The following is an 18,976-nucleotide window of genomic DNA, read 5'->3' on the forward strand; positions in this document are numbered from 1 at the left end:
CTTCTGACTATTTTGAAAAGGCCAATGAAATTGTCGAATTAAATTTGCATGCCGGGCTCCGCCCCCGGATATCCGGGTATAAAAGGGGAGCTCATTCATTCACCTTTTGTTCTTCGGAGCCTTCGCATCGAATGACTTACGAAGCTGAGATCTTGACGCGGTGCAGCGGATTGTCCCTTCCAGTGATCATCCCCCCCAGCGTTTCAGCAGTTCCAGAGGTGTTCGAAAAAGAGATCATTTCTAAAAGAGCAAATTTCTTCAGCGTGGCATGTCCCGCTGCTCTCGTGGGAGGTCAGACATCGAGGGGGGGTCAGTTGTGGCCTGGGGGTTAGAGCATTGGGCTTGTGATCAGAAGGTTGAAGGTTCTAATCTCAGTGCCAGCAGGTCATGACTGAAGTGCCCTTGAGCAAGGCACCTTACCCCTGATTGCTCTGCAGTAATGTGTCACTGTAAAAAAAAAACTACTTGTAAGTTGCTTTGGATAAAAGCGTCTACCAAATGAATAAATGTAAATGTCTGCGTCAGGTGTTTGGGCATCCAACACGCTGAGGCAGCTTTCGTGGAGTCATCCTGCCCGCACTGCGGGCAGATGACTATACAGACGTTGCGGTCACGGGTGGCTGAGCTCTCTCGAGAGTCAGCCACCACCTCGTCTGCTTCCCGCTTTGGAACCGCAGTGGTTCCAGTGACGCCCTGCCGTCAGTGCTGGCGAGCAGCTTGGGTGGCATGGGGATTACCGTGAGCATCAATTCGTCAGCCGATGTAATTGGTACATCAGATCTGAGCGCGACTCCAAGCCGCGCACGGCCCCTGTGCCTTTTTTCCCGAGGTCCATGAGGAGGTCAGCAAGACCTGGAGCGCCCCTTTACGTCTCACTCCCATCAAGCTGACTCTGTCGCCCTCTCTTCCCTCGATGGTGGGGCAGCTAGAGGCTATGTCGATGTCCCCCAGGTGAAGTGTACAGTCGCGGTGCACCTGTGCCCGCAGACGGTGGCCACGTGGAGGTCTCGACCTAGACTCCCGTCTAAGCCGTGTAGGGTTTCGGCATCACTGGTGTCGAAATCCTACAACGCCGCTGGACAAGCTGCCTCAACTCTTCATGCCATGGCCATCCTGCAGGTCCATCAGGCCAAGGCACTGAAAGAGCTCCATAAGGGTAAGACTGACCCAAAGGTCATGCAGGAGCTCCCCACTGCCACCGAACTCGCCCTCCGGGCGACTAAGGTGACGGCTTTGGGTCGGACGATGTCCACACTAGTGGTCCACGAGAGGCACCTCTGGCTAAACCTTGCGCAGATGCGGGAAGCCGAGAAGGTTTGCTTTCTTGATGCTCCCATCTCGCAAGGAGGGCTGTTTGGTGACGCTGTCGAGGACTTCTCTCAGCAGTTTTCGGGAGTGCAGACGGAGGCCATCAGGCACATCCTGCCCCGCCGCGACCCGGTTACCTTTCCACCATCGAGGTCCAGGGAACGTCTGCCTCCCAGCAGCCCCGGCCTTCCTCATCATCAACTCCGGCTACGGTGCCCCCTCCCCAGGCGGCCCCCCGGAAGAGGACGGCAAGGAAGCGACCACCGTCTCGTCAGCAGCCGCCGCAGAAGCGTTCCTGACGAGCCGGACCCGATCCCAGCCATTCCATCGCTGGCCGGTCGGAAAGGGACGGGACAAGTCTCTCTCTCTGGGTCTTTCTTTCTGCACTCACTCTCCACAGGACGGTGTTCGGCAACTCGACGTTGCGTCGTGACGACACGTAAAGCCGAGTATAAAATTGCGCAGCCCTCAGCACCATTACCTCGACGGTGCGTTGAGCTGCGCCACTGCCACGCAGGCAGGGCCGGATTAACCATATGGGCAATTGGGCAATTGCCCAGGGGCCCCCGACCTCTGAAGGGCCCCGCGGGCGGTAACACCAATCAACGTGCACTGAGCCGGTCTCGTGACGGCAAGCGCTACAACACAACCCAAAAATGCAAACACTGAGTAGCTAAGTGGGAGCGCTAATCGGAAATTTAAAAGAAAGAAGGATATCAGGAACGCAGAAAATTTAAAATATAGACCGAAAATAGGGAATTTCTTTACGCTAGTAAACTTTAGCAACTAGTCTGCTAAGGCACCATCCGTCAACGAGGACAGCTCAGCTAGCCAGGACATTTCTTCACTGCCGGCGCTAGCTAATGTTCACAGCCCCGAGAGCGAAGATCCCCCTGCAGCATCTTCAACCACGACCCGGATTCTGCTGCGAGTGCGACATTGAGGGAAGTGGTGATGGGTCTCGAGTCTAACCGCCATCTGAACCGCTCGTCGAGTCTGCGAGCAGCCCGTTTCACATTCAAAGTCCAGAAAAATGCTCATGTGAGATGTGTTTGCCAAATGAAATCAAGCATTTCAATTTTATAAATGCTCTTCCCCATTATTTAGGATTCAAATTGTGTATTTTGCCAGATTATTTAGCATTTCTTTTTGTCTTGTCTAATTGAGATAAATTGACAGATTTCCAAATGTTTATATTGCACTAAAATGTTTAACCCTTGCCTGTCTTGTTAAACTGTGATGTGACAAGTTGTTTTCTGTTTTAAAACTGTTTAGGAGCAGATGATACTGCATTTGTTACATTTGTTCCTTGTGGTGGCTCCATGTAAATGCTGTACATTTAGTTTTTTTAAATTTTTTATTTAAAAAATGTTTATATTGCGCTATAACTTGATAGTCCTATTGAATTCTGATGTGATTTCTGTTTAAAATAAGATGAGTACCAAAATGATACTTGATTCTAGGAGATGGATTCTATGGATTTTTGTTTGTGTCTTGTCTGTGAACTTCCTCAGTGATGGCTCTTTCAATTCTATGCATTTGTGTTTGGAGTAGGTGTTGTTAAATAAATATTGGATGCTTTGAAAGTCGTTGCTTATTTATCTTTTGTGACTATGTAGTGGGTCAATTTTGCCAGATTGATGCCGATGTGTTTTGTTTTCATAACATCATGACTGAGTGGTCTTGACAAGAGAACATAGTGGTGCATTTGTAGTTCGATGAACATTTGCACATCTGTACATCAAAATGCACTTGATGGCAGTTAGTTATTGAAATATTGAGTATATTGACTGTATTACTGTAATTTATTCTGTATTTTGCCAGATTATGGTGATCCTGGGGTTGTGATGATGGGGCCCTTGAATATTGTTGCCCAGGGTACAGTGAAGTGTTAATCTGGCCCTGCACGCAGGTAAGTCAGCAGAGCCAGCCCACCCTCGAGGTAGAGGCCGGCACCGCTAGCCAGCGAACCACCCTCCGCGGGGTCGGTGAAGCAGATCGTTCCTCTAGTGCCCCTGTCGCATTCTTGAGTGCCTGATTAGCACTCACGAGACCGTCAAGGTGGCTGGAGAATACGATCCGTCTCGGCTACTCGATCCAATTTGCCAGACCTCCGCCCAAGTTTCGGGGCATCCTCTTCACCTCAGTCAGAGGCGAGGGTGCTCCCGTGCTACAGCAGGAGGTGGCCACCCTTCTGGCGAAGGGCGATTGAGCCCGTTCCCTCAGCCGAGATGTCCAGCGGTTTTAACAGCCCGTACTTCATCGTCCCCAAGAAAGGTGGAGGGTTGCGCCCCATTCTGGATCTGCGTACCCTGAACAAGCACCTTCAAAAGCTGCCGTTCAGGATACTCACGCAGAGGCGCATCTTGACATCCGTCAGGTGTCAGGATTGGTTCGTGGCTATCGACCTGAAGGACGCGTACTTTCATGTCTCGATTCTCCCTCGTCACCGAGAGAGACCGTTTGGGGTTACGGGTCAACCAAGAAAAGAGCCAGCTCTCCCCCGGCAGAGCTCCTTTTTTCTCGGTATGGAACTCGACTCTGTCCCCATGATGTCGCGGCTCACTTGAGAACGCGCACAGTCAGTGCTGAACTGCCTGAACCTCTTCAGTCGGCAACCAGCGGTCCCCCTGAAACTTTTTCAGAGGCTCCTGGGACACATGGCATCCTCGGTTGGGGTATTTCCCCTCGGGTTGATGCACATGAGACCGCTTCAGCACTGGCTACAGAGACGAGTTCCCTGGAGAGCGTGGCACACAGGCAGGAGGCGGATTGTCATTACGCCTCTCTGCCGTCGTATCCTAACCCCGTGGTCATCATGACCTTCTTACGGACTGGCGTCCCCCTGGGGCAGGTCCCTAGGCGCGTCGTGGTAACGACCGACGCCTCCCTACAGGGTTGGCGTGCAGTGTGCAAAGGTCACACAGTGTCGGGCCGCTGGATGGGGGCCCACCTGTGCCGGCATATCAACTGCCTGGAGTTGCTAGCTGTTCTGCTTGTACTGAAGGGACTACGGTCCCTCGTGCAGGGCCAGCACGTACTGGTCCGATCAGACAGCAAAACTGCCATAGCGTATATCAACCATCAGGGTGACATTCGCTGACAGCAGTTAACGCAAATTGCTCGACGCCTCCTCTTGTGGAGTCAGCAGGTGACGAAGTCGCTGCATGCCACTTACATACCGGGACTTCTCTTCGCTCTCTCAACGGAGGCAGTCGCATTTTTCTTGCTCCCGTCCTCCCCTTTTTTTTTTCCTGCTGATCTTGTGTCTCGTCTCGTATCATCTATTGAGAGATTTTCTCTGCACTGCTCTACAACTGAAATTATGGATCTGATCAAATGGTCTTTCAACGCTAATAACACGATCTTCTCGACGAGAAGCTTGGGTTCGGGGGAACCTGCCTGCCCTGACGGAACGTTCGCAGCTGGCTACACGATGGACGCCTGGGAGAGATGGCGGATCATGTGTCTGGCTCCTCTTTCCGTGGAGGACATTGAAGATGTCTACCTATTCGGGACCATGATAACAGGTATTATGCGAATTGGATTAGGCTGTGCCGTTTGTTATCGAGAAATTAAGAAAACGGTAACAGCTCTCAAAAGTCTCACAAGGCTGCCCGTTATGATGGAAGTCGTGGGAAGAGCGGTCGGCTCTGGAAATGAGACTAATAACCGCAATATGGATTCTATCACGGAGAAGCTCACGACTTTGCAAAGATAAATTGATATTCTTGGAGACCATATTGGACAAAGAGAGTAGCCGTGGAAATGGAATGCGGTTGCTCGCCCTAAGACCAAACAATCAATCTTATCTCTTTCGACTCCCCCGTATCAGCCTTGGGCAAGGCTGCTGCTAGAATTCAACCCTGAGTGGAGCAGTACGGAGAAAAGCTCTTGCGTACCTCCCCCATTCTACTGAAACACCTGCATAGACTATCACACAGACTCTTACACACACACACAAACATAGGCCACACTCGAGGGCGGCAAACCCACTCCTAGATCCAGTGCCTCCGTCGCTTCGACCCGCCAGCCTGACAAGTGGGTCTGCATGCGGCGCCACCATGGCAGCAGAATCAGATGCTGCTTGTCGGAACTGGATTACCTATCCCTGTTGCAAGTCTTGTCTTTGGTGTATTGTGTACATGTTTTTCTCCCCACCTTCCCCATGTTATGCTTTATCTTCTTCTAAAAATACATTTCGTTGCACTGTACTTGTATGTGTGTAATGACAATAAATTGAATCAAATCAAATCAAAAATCTAACCTGAACCAGACAGCCGACGCGCTCTCTCGTCAGTTGACGCCCCGTGGAGAGTGGCAACTCTACCCCCCGTGCAGTCCAGCTTATTTGGGTGCAGTTCGGGCGGGCACAGGTGGACCTCCCTGGACAACACCCTTTGCCCGCTATGGTACTCCCTGTCCGAGGGCCACCTCGGCTTGGATGCTCTAGCGCACAGCTGGCCACGGGACAAGCGGAAGTACGCCTTCCCCCTAGTGAGCCTCATTGCACAGGTCCTGTGCAAGATCAGGGAAGAGGAGCATCAAGTGATACTAGTTGCACCTTACTGGCCCAACCGGACTTGGTACTCGGAGCTAATGTTCTGACGACAACTCCCCCCTGGGCAATTCCCCTGACGAAGGACCTTCTCTCGCAGGGGAAGGGCACGTTGTGGCACCCGAGACCAGACCTCTGGAACCTCCACGTCTGGCTCCTGGATGGGACGAGGAGATCCTGAGTGGTCTACCCCCCGTGGTGGTGGAGACCGTCACTCAGGCTAGGGCACCTGCCACAAGGCCGCTGTACGCCTTTAAGTGGCGCCTCTTCTCGTCTTGGTGTTCTTCTCGCAGAGAAGACCCACGGAATTGCTCGGTCAGGCACGTGCTGTCCTTCCTGCAGGAGAGGTTGGAGAGTAATCTCTCCCCTTCCACACTGAAAGTGTATGTAGCCGCTATCGCCGCTCATCACCAACCAGTCGCTGGAAAACCTCTAGGGCAGCATGACCTGATCATCAGGTTCCTCAGGGGCGTGAGGAGGCTTAACCCACCTCCCGCGCTCCGTACCCTCTTGGGACCTCAATGTGGTCCTGGCGGGCCTTCAGAGGCCTCCCTTCGAGCCTCTTTGAGAGACCGCTCTTTCTCATCTTGCGATGAAGACGGCTCTCCTGGTGGCGCTCGCATCCATCAAGAGGGTGGGGGATCTGCAAGCATTTTCCGTGTCCACGGATTGCCTAAAATTCATGCCCGGTGATTCTCACGTGATCCTGAGACCCCGGCCCGGCTACATGCCCAAAGTTCCCACCACTCCCTTCCGAGACCAGGTGGTGAACTTGCAGACGCTCCCCACCAGGGAGGAAGACCCAACCCCATCCGTGTTGTGTCCAGTACACGCCTTGCACCTCTACGTGGACCGCACGCAAAGCTTCAGAAGCTCTGAGCAGCTCTTTGTTTGTTTCAGAGGTCAGCAGAGGGGAGAGCTGTCTCCAAACAGAGACTGGCGCACTGGATCGTGGACGCCGTCAAGACGGCGTACCGATCTCAGGACTGCCCGTGCCCGCTGGCAGTGAGGGCACACTCCACTAGGGGTGTTGCCTCCTCGTGGGCACTGGCTCAGGGCGCCTCTCTGGCAGACATATGCAGAGTTGCGGGTTGGGCTGCGTCCAACACCTTTGCAAGGTTCTACAACCTCCGTGTGGAACCGGTGTCAGCTCGAGTCCTACAGGGTAACACCAGGTGGGTCAGTGCGCTATCATCTGCCTCCCTTCTTTCCCCTCGCGCGAAGAATAGGCAGTTCATCCATCACTAAGCACTCAAGGCAACGGGCTCAGCGGAGCAGCCTGCCACCTTTGGCGGGCCCAAGCTGAGTTACCCTCACGTAGCTCTAACTGACCTCAGTGCTCCAGATGTAGTAACCCCCCCAGCAGGGTGGTTTCGTCTGAGATTTCGTCATGAGTTTGTTCCCCTCCTGGAACCCATGACCTTCCCCAGGTGGACATCCACCTTGCGGCATCCCGCACATACCTCCCATAAGCTCTTCCCTGCCGGTAAGACCATGTTGATGTTTCCACTGTATTCCCCCCCGAGGGTGGGAAGTGGTCTCCGTTGCACACCTCCCCATTGAGGGAATAGCGCTTACCCAGGGGTCCTACGGTACCGGACGGCACTCGCCAATGGAGCCGTCTGAGGTGGCCGAGGGCAGGGGCTACTCATCTTTTCTAAAGCTCTGGGACCCCTGCCTACCTACTGGAAGGTTACAATCTCGCGACAGCGCTTACGTCTGACTCGCCTAGGCCGGTCAACGTCGCTTCGCAAAGATTGTATAGATTGTGACGCGGCTAGTGCTGTGGCGTTTTCAATAGGAACCCCATCTGTCGGTTCGACACAACGTCGAGAGACCTACAGAAAGGGAACGTCTCGGTTACGTATGTAACCTCTGTTCCCTGATGGAGGGAACGAGACGTTGTGTCCTTCATGCCACAACAATAGCCGTCCGCTGCAGCAGTCTCGAGATGCTCTCAGGCTCCTCAGCACAAAAGGTGAATGAATGAGCACGCCGGCTCCCCTTTTATACCCGGATATCCGGGGGGCGGAGCCCGGCATGCAAATTTCATTCGCCAATTTCATTGGCCTTTTCAAAATAGTCAGAAGATGATAGGTTCTCAAGGGCGAATCCCATCTGATCTGTCGGTTCGACACAACGTCTCGTTCCCTCCATTTGATTGTTATATTTGATTGTGTTGAAATGACCAAGGAAGAATAATATATTACTATTGTTCTCTTAACAAGTTGTGGTATTAGTGTGTGTAATTGAAAATCTGCCATGTGCATCCAAGATTTTTTGAATGTCTTTCAGCTCATAATTTTCATTCATCACTACATTTAAGTATGGATGTTTTATTTCAAATTTCAGGGTTTGAGCCTTACAAGCCTTATGAGATCTCTATTTATCCCAAGTATTTGGATGGAATTGGACGTTCTCTTACTGTGATTGCATACAGCAAAGAGAAAGGTGTGTGGTACCCTGCAGTATCCTTTAAATCATTACTGTCGTTAAAGTTTTTCTCAGTTGCTTTGGTTTATTTTTGGAATAATCCCTAAATGTTATACAATAGTAAGTGCATTTCTAAAAACAACCCGTGTAAACAGCACAACATCACAGAATACCTGAAAAAGCCTGTAATTTGTCTAAAATCCTTAATTCTCAAATACCATAAATATATATATTATATTATTTATATTTATTATATATTGACATTGCATACGCAATTAATAATATGGAAAACCGTAGACAACTGACATCAATTGCATATATAAATGTAAAAAAGGCATTTGATGGGCACAAGTGACTAGATTAGTGATTAGGGTGTTTTCAACATTTTATTTCAAATATTTTCATCTACTATGAAAAAAATGTGAACTCACTAAAGTGACTGAGAATAACTCAAGCTGAAGAATGATACAATTACTTTCTCTTGTGGCAAGATATTGCTTTAGCATACTAATATAATGTTTGCACATTTCAGCACCCTCTTTGGTACCAGAGTTGATGTTTGGAGAAATTCATTCTACACATGTCCACCTTTTGTGGGATGAAATTCCTCTGGAGCAGAGAAATGGCATAATTCAAGGATATACCATTTATGTCTGGGATGAAAGACACAACATACAAAGTATTTAAGGATACAAAGTTGCAGTTTGTGTGTGTGCATTAAATAATTGTGAAATAATTTGTATTAACCACAGTTGTTCGTTGGTGTTTTAAGTTTTAAGGACTAAGACGACAGATATTTTGGTGAGACAACTGCAGCCTTTATCCAGATACAATGCCCTTATATCAGTTCATACACTGGGTGGGAGTTTGAACGGATCAGTTGTGATCTTCAAAACGGAACAACTTGGTAAATGCCTTTTTAAAAACTGTTAAATAACGTATATATGTTTAAGGGGAACACCGCTTATAAAGGAAAAGCCTGCCATGAATTAATCACCCTCAAATCGTTCGACAAGTCTAGGCCTCCGTTCATCTTTGCAATGCCAATTAAGATTGGGAGGTTTGGGAGTTTTCTGACTCCCGCCCATGGAAAGCAACACAACTGACTTTCATAGCGCAGAATGTCAATTACGTTGCTATCTATGGGCGAAAGTCAGAAAGTTTGCGGACCTAAAGGAAACATTTTAATATGCGTTGCAAAGATTAATTGAGATCTTAGGCTTGTTGAAAATTACAGTTATTCACCTGTCTGATCAAATATTACATTGTAAACTTCAATAACAGCTTTAACTAGGATTTTAGGCACTTCTCAGAGGCAACCACCTTATATATACACACAAATATTGTGTTAAAGGGGAATTCCGGCGAAAGAATTATTTCTATATACATTAAATATAATTCTGATTAAATGTCAGTGCAAACATGTAAAATCAGTTTGTTCGGTGGTAAATAACTCTTTATGCCTCACACTACTCTCTCTCTCTCTCTCTCTCTCTCTCTCTCTCTCTCTCTCTCTATATATATATATATATATATATATATAATATAAACAAATACAATATATATATCTATATATATATTGTATTTGTTTTTCAATCACAGACTCATCCAGTAGTGGTGTGGTAAGGCTCCAACAACCAATCACAATGTGTACCCAACACCATAAATGAGCATAGACTTCATACCCATTCCTTGTCTGGTCTCGTAAAGAGTAACTGTTATATCCTATGCTGAATCCCTGGTTTATCTTCCAAGTGGTTACTGCCAAGTCTTTTCTAGTATACTCTCTGACAACTGGGTTCTCCTGTCTATCTATAGCTGTCAATTGCGAATCCAAAATGCGAATGGAGGAATGGGACACCCCCTTTTTTATGCATTTGAAGCTTTAAATCAAGTGGCAGTATACTCCTGTATCTGCAGTCCATAAAGAACCCATAAGGGCCCATTCCGAAGGTGTGTTTGAAAAAAGTAATCTAATCTGTATAGGTAAGAAGGGTAAACCTTCATTTAAAAAATTTATATAAAAATTGTAATAAGTTTCTCATTATGACAGCATGTTATTTAGAATTTGGCCTCACACGCGTAAGTACACATTTCTAAGGATTTTTGGTGTAGATGTTAAGACAGACATGTGCTCTACACATGCATGTATACATGCACGTCGACACATGTAAGCTTGGTTAGTAAAGGAAATACACAATCAGAGCCCCATATCCGATGTGATGTGGTGTGATGCTGTAATGAGGGAATGTGTTGATAAGATGATGTGGGGATTGTGTTTGCAGGTGGAGTTGAATTTGTGCTCTTGGTGATTCCTGTATGCGTTGGATTGTTTTTGCTCATCCTCATCACTGCGTTTTCATGTCTCAACAAACATGAGCGCTTGAAGTTGTGTTTGTGGCCGATCATTCCTGATCCTGCCAACAGCAGCATAAGAAGATGGACAACCACCGACTCTTTGCAGGTACATCTGTTCCTCTGTATTGTACCTTAGGTGACTGCTAATGAGAACGCTTTCTTTCTTTCTTATTTAATCCCAACCCAAAGTTTTGGGGTTTTTATTATTATATTTAACAATATGATGATCTACAAAAATGATGATCAAATTTTTACTTGGTTGATTTATTGGTTACTGGTCACACTGATTGTAAAAGTCATGTCAAACTTTTACTTTTGGTTAAAATTGTTCAATAAATTCATATTTTACTGTTGTTTTTCAAGGGCATGCCCCCTTTTAAGGAAGACAAGGACCCTGTGATGGTGTATCTGTCTCATTTCAGTCTTCTAGATCCTTCTGACAAAGAGCTCTGCAACAGTGACTATGTTAAAGAGAACCTGTGGTCACATGACAGTGGCAGCCATGATGAAGGCAACAACTTATTCCAGACCTCGCAGAAGAATACAGACGTTGTCCCTTATGCCACTGTTGTGTTTAGTGGTCCATATGAAAACCAGACAGCCTCGCCACCGGTCTACCTACGCTCTGAGTCCACGCAGCCGCTCTTAGGGGTGGAAGACCCTGATAGTCCCCTACCATATGAGAATTTGTCAGGAAGGGTTTCTGTAGAAAACTTCTTTACTAAGATCCCTCAGGAGTCCACTGAGAATGAAGCACTTTGGGAAGAATTTCCAATGCTCAGGTCTTTAGAGAACAGGAATACAGACCACATTTAAACTCAGTCAACACATTTTTATATGTGCTTGTTTTATAATGGCGCACTTTCATGAGCCTATAGAGATTTGTATGAATGTGAATGCTGTTGCTTTGAATAACAAAACCTTGTATGCTGTGCTGAGTCCACCCAAAATAGCAATTGTCTTTAACTGCCATCAAGTGCTTCTCATTTCCTGAATTGTGAATCTTCAGTTTCTATGCCCTCTATGCCTGTGACCCAGGAAGTCCATCTACAGTAGGTAGTCCACCAAAATGCATAATTCCACCACGTGATGTGTAACATCAGCGCAAGGCAGTAAAATCTGACCTGTCACAAGTAAAAGTTGTTCACACATTCACCACCAGGTGGTGTAAAGGGACAGTTAGAAATATTTCGCAGTAAGGCTGCATTTGTTGTGTGCTCATTTGTAAATGGAGGTACATGATAAAATATTGGGTATAAGTTATTAGTACTAATAATAATAACAGTATGATAGTATTGCATTAGAATATTCAATCTACTAATATTAAAGTCAAATGTTACAAAGATGGCAGTGCTTGATGTGTGTTTATTATTTAAGGCACAGTATTTTTAAACATCACACCTTAAAGTGATTTGCAAGATCAGAAATGAAGATCTTAGTTACTTGGAATGGAGACATTATTAGTGATCCAAACTAGTTTGGTTTATTAACTTTGTCAATATTGTATCATTTGTCTTTTATAGACCACAGACGCTGATGCATGTACACACGCCATGTGCTTTCGTTTATTCTACGCCCACTACACAACCATTACTGAAGCAACTGTGTAGCATCTGTACTCATTATAATAACAAAATAAATTCCTTTAAACAAACTTAAACTTTTGTACATTTCCATGTTGATGTTGTTGTTTGAGGTTAAATTGAGATTTCAATGAATGGCCTACTCTCTGTTTTTTTGTCTCGTGCTCCTGTTTCTTGTTTTGGCATTTTGAAGGGTTAATGTTTGTCCCCAGTCTTAAGATTTTGTTCAGGAGTGTATAAGGAAAGGTGCGACTGTAACGCTTTGAGATTGGACGGATGAGAACACCACCAAATTCCAGTGAAGAGGTTTATTGATCCTGGATAGCGAAAACTCCACCAGAGTTAAATAAGCACAAAGACAATGGCATAAAGAAGCAGACAGAATGGCATAACCAATGGTCTGCTTGCCGTCTCACGTTGCAGAACACACTAAATACACAACATGCGATAATACTTTCTCCCACACATCATAAAATAGAAGCTGTGTCTGTCCCCTGGATTAGCAAACATAAAATAATGTGTAAACCTCTCAAAGGTAATTTAATTAACGTTAAACATGAACAAAACACAGACAATCAACTGTTACGACTTGGATTGCTAAATATTAGATCTCTCTCTAATAAAGCACTTTTTGTTAACGATATGATAACAGATCATAAAATACACATGATCTGTCTGACAGAAACATGGCTAAAGCCAGATGATTATATTGCTTTAAATGAGTTTATTATTATAAACACGAGCCTCGCCTAAAAGGCAGAGGGGGAGGTGTTGCTGCACTTTACCAAAACTCTTTTAGCATTTCCCAGAAGTCTAATCCTAAAAACAATTCTTTTGAAGTCATGGTACTTTATGCATCAACACCTAATACGAAGGATAAAACATCTTTAAAATGTATTCTGGCTATTGTAGTTTGGGGTTAGTTAGGGGCAAATAATCAAAGATCTAGGGCCCTAACACCCCAGAAATGGCTGTGCACTGGCCCACTTTCTACTGACCACCTAAGGTCGCCCAAGGCCAAGAAGAGAAAACGATGCCGTTCCCAAATGTCCCCATAATTCCCGTGAATATTTTATTTGTATATGTTGATGCTGACCAAATTGTGTTATGTTATATTATATATGTGTGTGTGTGTATATACCTCCCAACAACCTTTGTGCATCAATAACAGCCCAAAACTTTGTCTGTTAAATGGCCTGTTGACCTGGGGCCTCATTTATAAAACTGTGCGTAGGAATCTTACTAAAAGTTTACGTACGCACAAAAGCCAAAAATGGCGTACGCAAAAAAAAAATCAGATTTATAAAACCGTGCGTACGCACACCTGCACGCAATTTTCACTTTATAAATCACAGCCTACCTGATAATTTGCGCACGCAAAAAAAATCATTTACCGCCCTTTCTCCGCCCACATTCAACCATATATAGACAATGCAAATTACCTCATTAGCCATGGATATATTAAAGGAGCAAGGATATTTGTGTTTTTTAAAAACAAAATCATGGCAGCAATGGAGAGCAAGGGCAAGAAGCGAAATTATATATACATATAATTTGCACATTTATTGAATGCACATGTTTGCGATTCACGTAAATGAATTCATCTACATATGGAGCCCTTTACATATGGAGCAATATGAGTGCAGTCGATTGCGCCGATTACATTTGGGAAACCGGACATTGCTGCAAATTGCCCTTTGATAGTGGCCTGTCCTCCAACAGTGTAAGAAAACTTTATGTATCGATTGGTCATTTGAATAATCCCTTTCAAAACTGCAGGCATTAATGAGTTTAGGGATGGCTGTGAAATCCAAGACCTATGACAAAGTAATAGGAATGGTAAAATCAATAAGGTTTTGCTTAAAAAAAAGGTACACTTAGCTACCTGTCGCCTATTTCCTGCTGATATGTCCCGGTTGCCAAAAATCCTAAAACTGAAAGTACTTGGGTTGGTACTGTAGGATTTTTATTGTGGTTTAAACGTGCTTTTACAAAATATAGTGTGTGAGCCAAGAGTTGGGGATGCTTTTGAGAGGCTTTTTCCATAGGAAATGGGTATGTGTGTGTGTTAAGGTCAGGTTACGCAAAGAGCGTGTTGGAATGTGTGAGGGTATCATGTAATGTCTTACAGATGGAAGGTGATTTGAAAAACAAGGCAGTGAGCTGATTGGCTGAGACATTATATTGGCTGAGATATTATAAATATGCTGTGAAATTGTTTTTCTGGGTCGGTCGGGCCGTTGTAAAGATATCAGTTCTTTTTGTAAGACTGAGTCTAAGGCAGCCCACCCACCCATCGGCTGGTGTACACAGCTGATGTATTTTGTTTTAATCTTCTGATCAATAAACTTCAAGATTTTACTTTGACTGGCCTCTCTCAAATTTTGAACGCGCAGAACATTGCTCAAATGTTCAACAGATGGTGACCCCGACGTGATTGGAGAAAAAGGCATCTAAAGAGAACCATACTCGGGGATTGACCGAAAATCGGGACGAGACAACTTTTAATTCAACACACTGTCGACAGAAAAATAAGGTGAGCAGAGACCTGTTTAAATCAAACTTCTGCAGATTGGATATTCCAAATTTATGTGTTGAGTTTGAAGTATATCCGTACCCTTTATTAAAAAATTTAAAATCATTGATATTTGTTGATCAGAATAAAATGATATTTTTTATATATATATTGGAAGACGGGGTGAGAGACCCGCGTCACGATAGTTACGAAAACTATTGTTGTTAAATCCCTTTAAACAACGGCAAGTATCAAAGCCTTGCGGCGTGAGAAAGGGCGCTTTTAAAACAACGGCAAGTATCGAAGCCTTGCTGGATGATAAAAGTGAATAAGTTATTAAATCCCTTTAAACAACGGCAAGTATCAAAGCCTTGCGGCGTGAGAAAGGGCGCTTTTAAAACAACGGCAAGTGTCGAAGCCTTGCTGGATGATAAAAGTGAATAAACAGAGATGAATGCGTTAAAAAGCGTGTGGGTGACCAACACCATAGTACGCGAAAAGCCGGTTAAACTGTGTATATTAATAGTATATTGTGCACTGAATATTACTTTTAACAAGTATATTAAACTGTGTGTATTAATTGTGTATTGTATACTGTAATACTATTGTGTAAAATGTCTGAATTTGAGAGGAAGTGTGCAGAGTATGGATGTTCCGTGATATGTTAATAGCTCAGTCGGAACCAAAAATCAAAAAAAAAAAAGGAAAGAACGATTTGGGAAAAATTAGTCAGATATGTCTGGAAAATGTGCAGTCGGTGAATCCGGACACCTGTGTGCCATTTTCAGATTGTGTATATTTTGACAAACTGACTGTTTTGATTAAACATTTCTCTCAGCAGACTCAATCTGACATTGATCCTGAACCCATAGGGGTGAATGGTGTCCGTCATGGGATGAGGTAATAGAATATACTGGTGGTGGGACCCCGAAAGATCTCACACCTAGAAAAATATACCATGCCTCTATTGTCTGGCGACCACTTCCTAGATGAGGATGATAATGATGTTTGTGATGATTTGTGACCATTTTTAATGGTCAAGAGGGGGACTGTAGGATTTTTATTGTGGTTTAAACGTGCTTTTACAAAATATAACCAAGTGTGTGAGCCAAGAGTTGGGGATGCTTTTGAGAGGCTTTTTCCATAGGAAATGGGTATGTGTGTGTGTTAAGGTCAGGTTACGCACAGAGCGTGTTGGAATGTGTGAGGGTATCATGTAATGTCTTACAGATGGAAGGTGATTTGAAAAACAAGGCAGTGAGCTGATTGGCTGAGACAAGACAAAGAGGAGAGAAGCTGATTGGACCCCAGCTGAAGAAGAGGCACACCAAAATATTATAAATATGCTGTGAAATTGTTTTTCTGGGTCGGTCGGGCCGTTGTAAAGATATCAGTTCTTTTTGTAAGACTGAGTCTAAGGCAGCCCACCCACCCATCGGCTGGTGTACACAGCGGATGTATTTTGTTTTAATCTTCTGATCAATAAACTTCAAGATTTTACTTTGACTGGCCTCTCTCCAATTTTGAACGCGCATGAATCTATCTATCTATCTATCTATCTATCTATCTATCTATCTATCTATCTATCTATCTATCTATCTATCTATCTATCTATCTATCTATCTATCTATCTATCTATCTATCTATCTATCTATCTATCTATCTATCTATCTATCTTTCTAACCAACCAACCAACCAACCAACTTACTTACTTACTAACTTACTAACTTATCTATCTTTCTTTCTTTCTTTCTTTCTTTCTTACTAATCCATCTATCTATCAAACTTTAACCTACTTTAAACATCAAACTACTTTAAACTTCTTCAAACTCTCTTGTCCGGCTTTCTCAAGCCAACTTAAAGTTTGTCTCAACAAACTTTTTTTCTAGTTTGTATTTTTTGTTGTAACCGGGACCTATGAGCAACTTGTAAATATTGTAAATATAGAAATATGTCAAACTTAATTTTGCCATTTTGCAAAGGGTTAATTCCCTTTATCCACAGTCAGTTCCTCAACTCACCATCAGTGTCGCCAAACTGCTTTGTCTTCAAAATGTGCGTACGCATGGGTCAGAGTTTGCGTGGAGGTGCGCATATTTAAAAGGTAAGTAAGATCATTGTTATTTTTGTTTCAGGTGTAATATGTACAGGGTTACTGATGTTAGGTGTTAGGAATGGGATTATAATATCTTCCAAAATGTCCTCTATCTCCTTAATAGTGTCGGTGTAAATGGGCCTCTCGAGAGGACGGTAATGTTCCGCGACCGAAAGTTGCCTCAGTCCTTACGCCATGTATTGCGATCTGTCTAAAATAACTGTGGCGTTACCTTTGTCGGCTGGTTTATTGACTATGTCAGTGTTGTTTAGGGTGGCCATACGTCCGGCTTTTGGCCGGACAGTCCGGATTTTAAGCCCCCTGTCCGGCGTCCGGCGCAGCCAAGTCAAGCCGGACACTCATTTGTCCTCCTTTTCGGAGTTGCGCTGAATCGGCCTTTAAAAACGCGCTGTAAAACCTTTATTGGGACGCAGCAGCATAGCGTCTGACGCCGTAAGATCTCCGGTCAAACAAATGATTGGCTGAAAGAGGTGTCAAATAAATATCTGATAGATCATTGGTTAAAAACGTAAATAGTAGAGATGATTTCCATGGATTTTGCACACTATGTCGCTGTGAAGTGGACGTTAGTAGTAAAGGGAAAGCCGACATGCCAGCACTGAAAAACATAAAGGTAACCGATGAGCTGCTGGTACGTCTTCCCTTAGGTCTTATTTTCGAGAGGTAACCTCAGGATGACAAAATCTCCGCTGCAGAGCTTTGTAAAGTCTATCATGCAGTCAAGCATCACCAGTCATACAGGAGTGTCTTGAATAAATACTGTGAACAAACACTTTTTTGTTTCTGTTACACAAAGGTCTACATCAAGATATGTCGTAGATCAAATTGTCTGGTAATGAATAGAGTAGGCTATTTCGGAATCACTGAATCATGATACCATCGATATGATAGACAATATTGTATTGTATTTGCGAGTACACCAGATGCAGTTATTCTTGCCTCACTAAATTCTGCAAAGTGTCCTCCTTTTTGGTGTTATGGAAATGCTTTTTCATAAAAAATAAAAGGAAAAAAATAAAAATAAAATATATACATATATATATATATATATATAAAATAAATAAATAAAAATAAAAAGAGACAAATGAGGGCTGGAGTTAAGCCATGTTGATAATCCTAGTTGTAATCATACTGCTAACTTGATGGAGATCCTGGACTGTTTTAACCTGACACAACATGTCAAATTTCCAACTCACAGAAAAGGTCATACACTGGATTTAGTGTGTACAGCTGGTGCTGATATAAATCAGCTTGAAGGTAAAGATTTGTGTATTAGTGACCATAAGCTCTTGAGTTTTAACTTATCGGTTTCCTTGCAAAAACTACAAAAGAGGGTTATTAGTTTTAGAAATCTTAAAAATATTGATCTTAATCAGTTTTCATGTATGATAAATGACACTCCTGCAGGAAATACTGTTGATCATTATAATTCAATTTTATCATCAACTCTAGATGTGCTGGCTCCCAAGAAGGAACGTGTTGTTTCATTTTTGAAATCATCACCCTGGTTTACTACTGAGCTCAGGGCTCTTAAAGCAAAAAATAGGCAGTTGGAACGACAGTATAAAAAATCAGGGCTCACTGTCCATAAACTTATGTATGATGAGCAATTGGTTCTGTACAGCGATGCCCTTAAAATAGCAAGAACTGAATACTACTCGCAAATCATTAATGATGGTACTGCTAATCCAAATAAGATGTTTAAAGTAATCAACAAACTTCTTAAACCTACCAATTCACTTGTTTGTTCCACTGTGCAGCAGTGCAATATGTTTTTAAAATTCTTTGCTGAAAAAATTGATAATATTTATCAGTCTATTACCTGTGCCTCTCTCAGTGCACCTCCTGAGATTCAGCCATTAAATTGTCCGTATACTTTGTTTTCTAGTTTTAAAACAGTCACCATTGATTACATTTCCAAACTAATTATGACTATGAGTTCCACTACCTGTACCTTGGATCCTATTCCAACTCATGTTCTTAAAGAGTGTCTGTCGTCTATCAGTCCTCTCATTTTGAACATTGTTAATACCTCCATTACTACTGGACTTGTTCCCCAAGCCCTTAAGGTTGCTTCCATCACACCAGTTCTTAAAAAGCCTGGG

General features: G+C 44.0%; 1 protein-coding gene across 2 annotated transcripts in view; it reads left to right on the forward strand.

Moving 5' to 3' along the window:
• csf3r (colony stimulating factor 3 receptor) overlaps positions 1 to 12,314 on the forward strand; it is a 70,425-nt gene extending 58,111 nt beyond the window's left edge. For both annotated transcript variants that reach the window (XM_079469779.1, XM_079469780.1), the window contains 5 exons: positions 8,219 to 8,317; positions 8,832 to 8,978; positions 9,072 to 9,206; positions 10,585 to 10,763; positions 11,021 to 12,314. In XM_079469779.1, coding sequence (XP_079325905.1) covers positions 8,219 to 8,317; positions 8,832 to 8,978; positions 9,072 to 9,206; positions 10,585 to 10,763; positions 11,021 to 11,473 — 1,013 coding nt within the window. In that variant the 3' untranslated portion in view covers positions 11,474 to 12,314. The remainder of the gene's footprint in view (positions 1 to 8,218; positions 8,318 to 8,831; positions 8,979 to 9,071; positions 9,207 to 10,584; positions 10,764 to 11,020) is intronic.
• Positions 12,315 to 18,976: the final 6,662 nt, after the last annotated feature.

Source organism: Barbatula barbatula, assembly GCF_947034865.1.
Source record: "Barbatula barbatula genome assembly, chromosome: 12".
NCBI classification, from domain to species: Eukaryota; Metazoa; Chordata; class Actinopteri; order Cypriniformes; family Nemacheilidae; genus Barbatula; species Barbatula barbatula.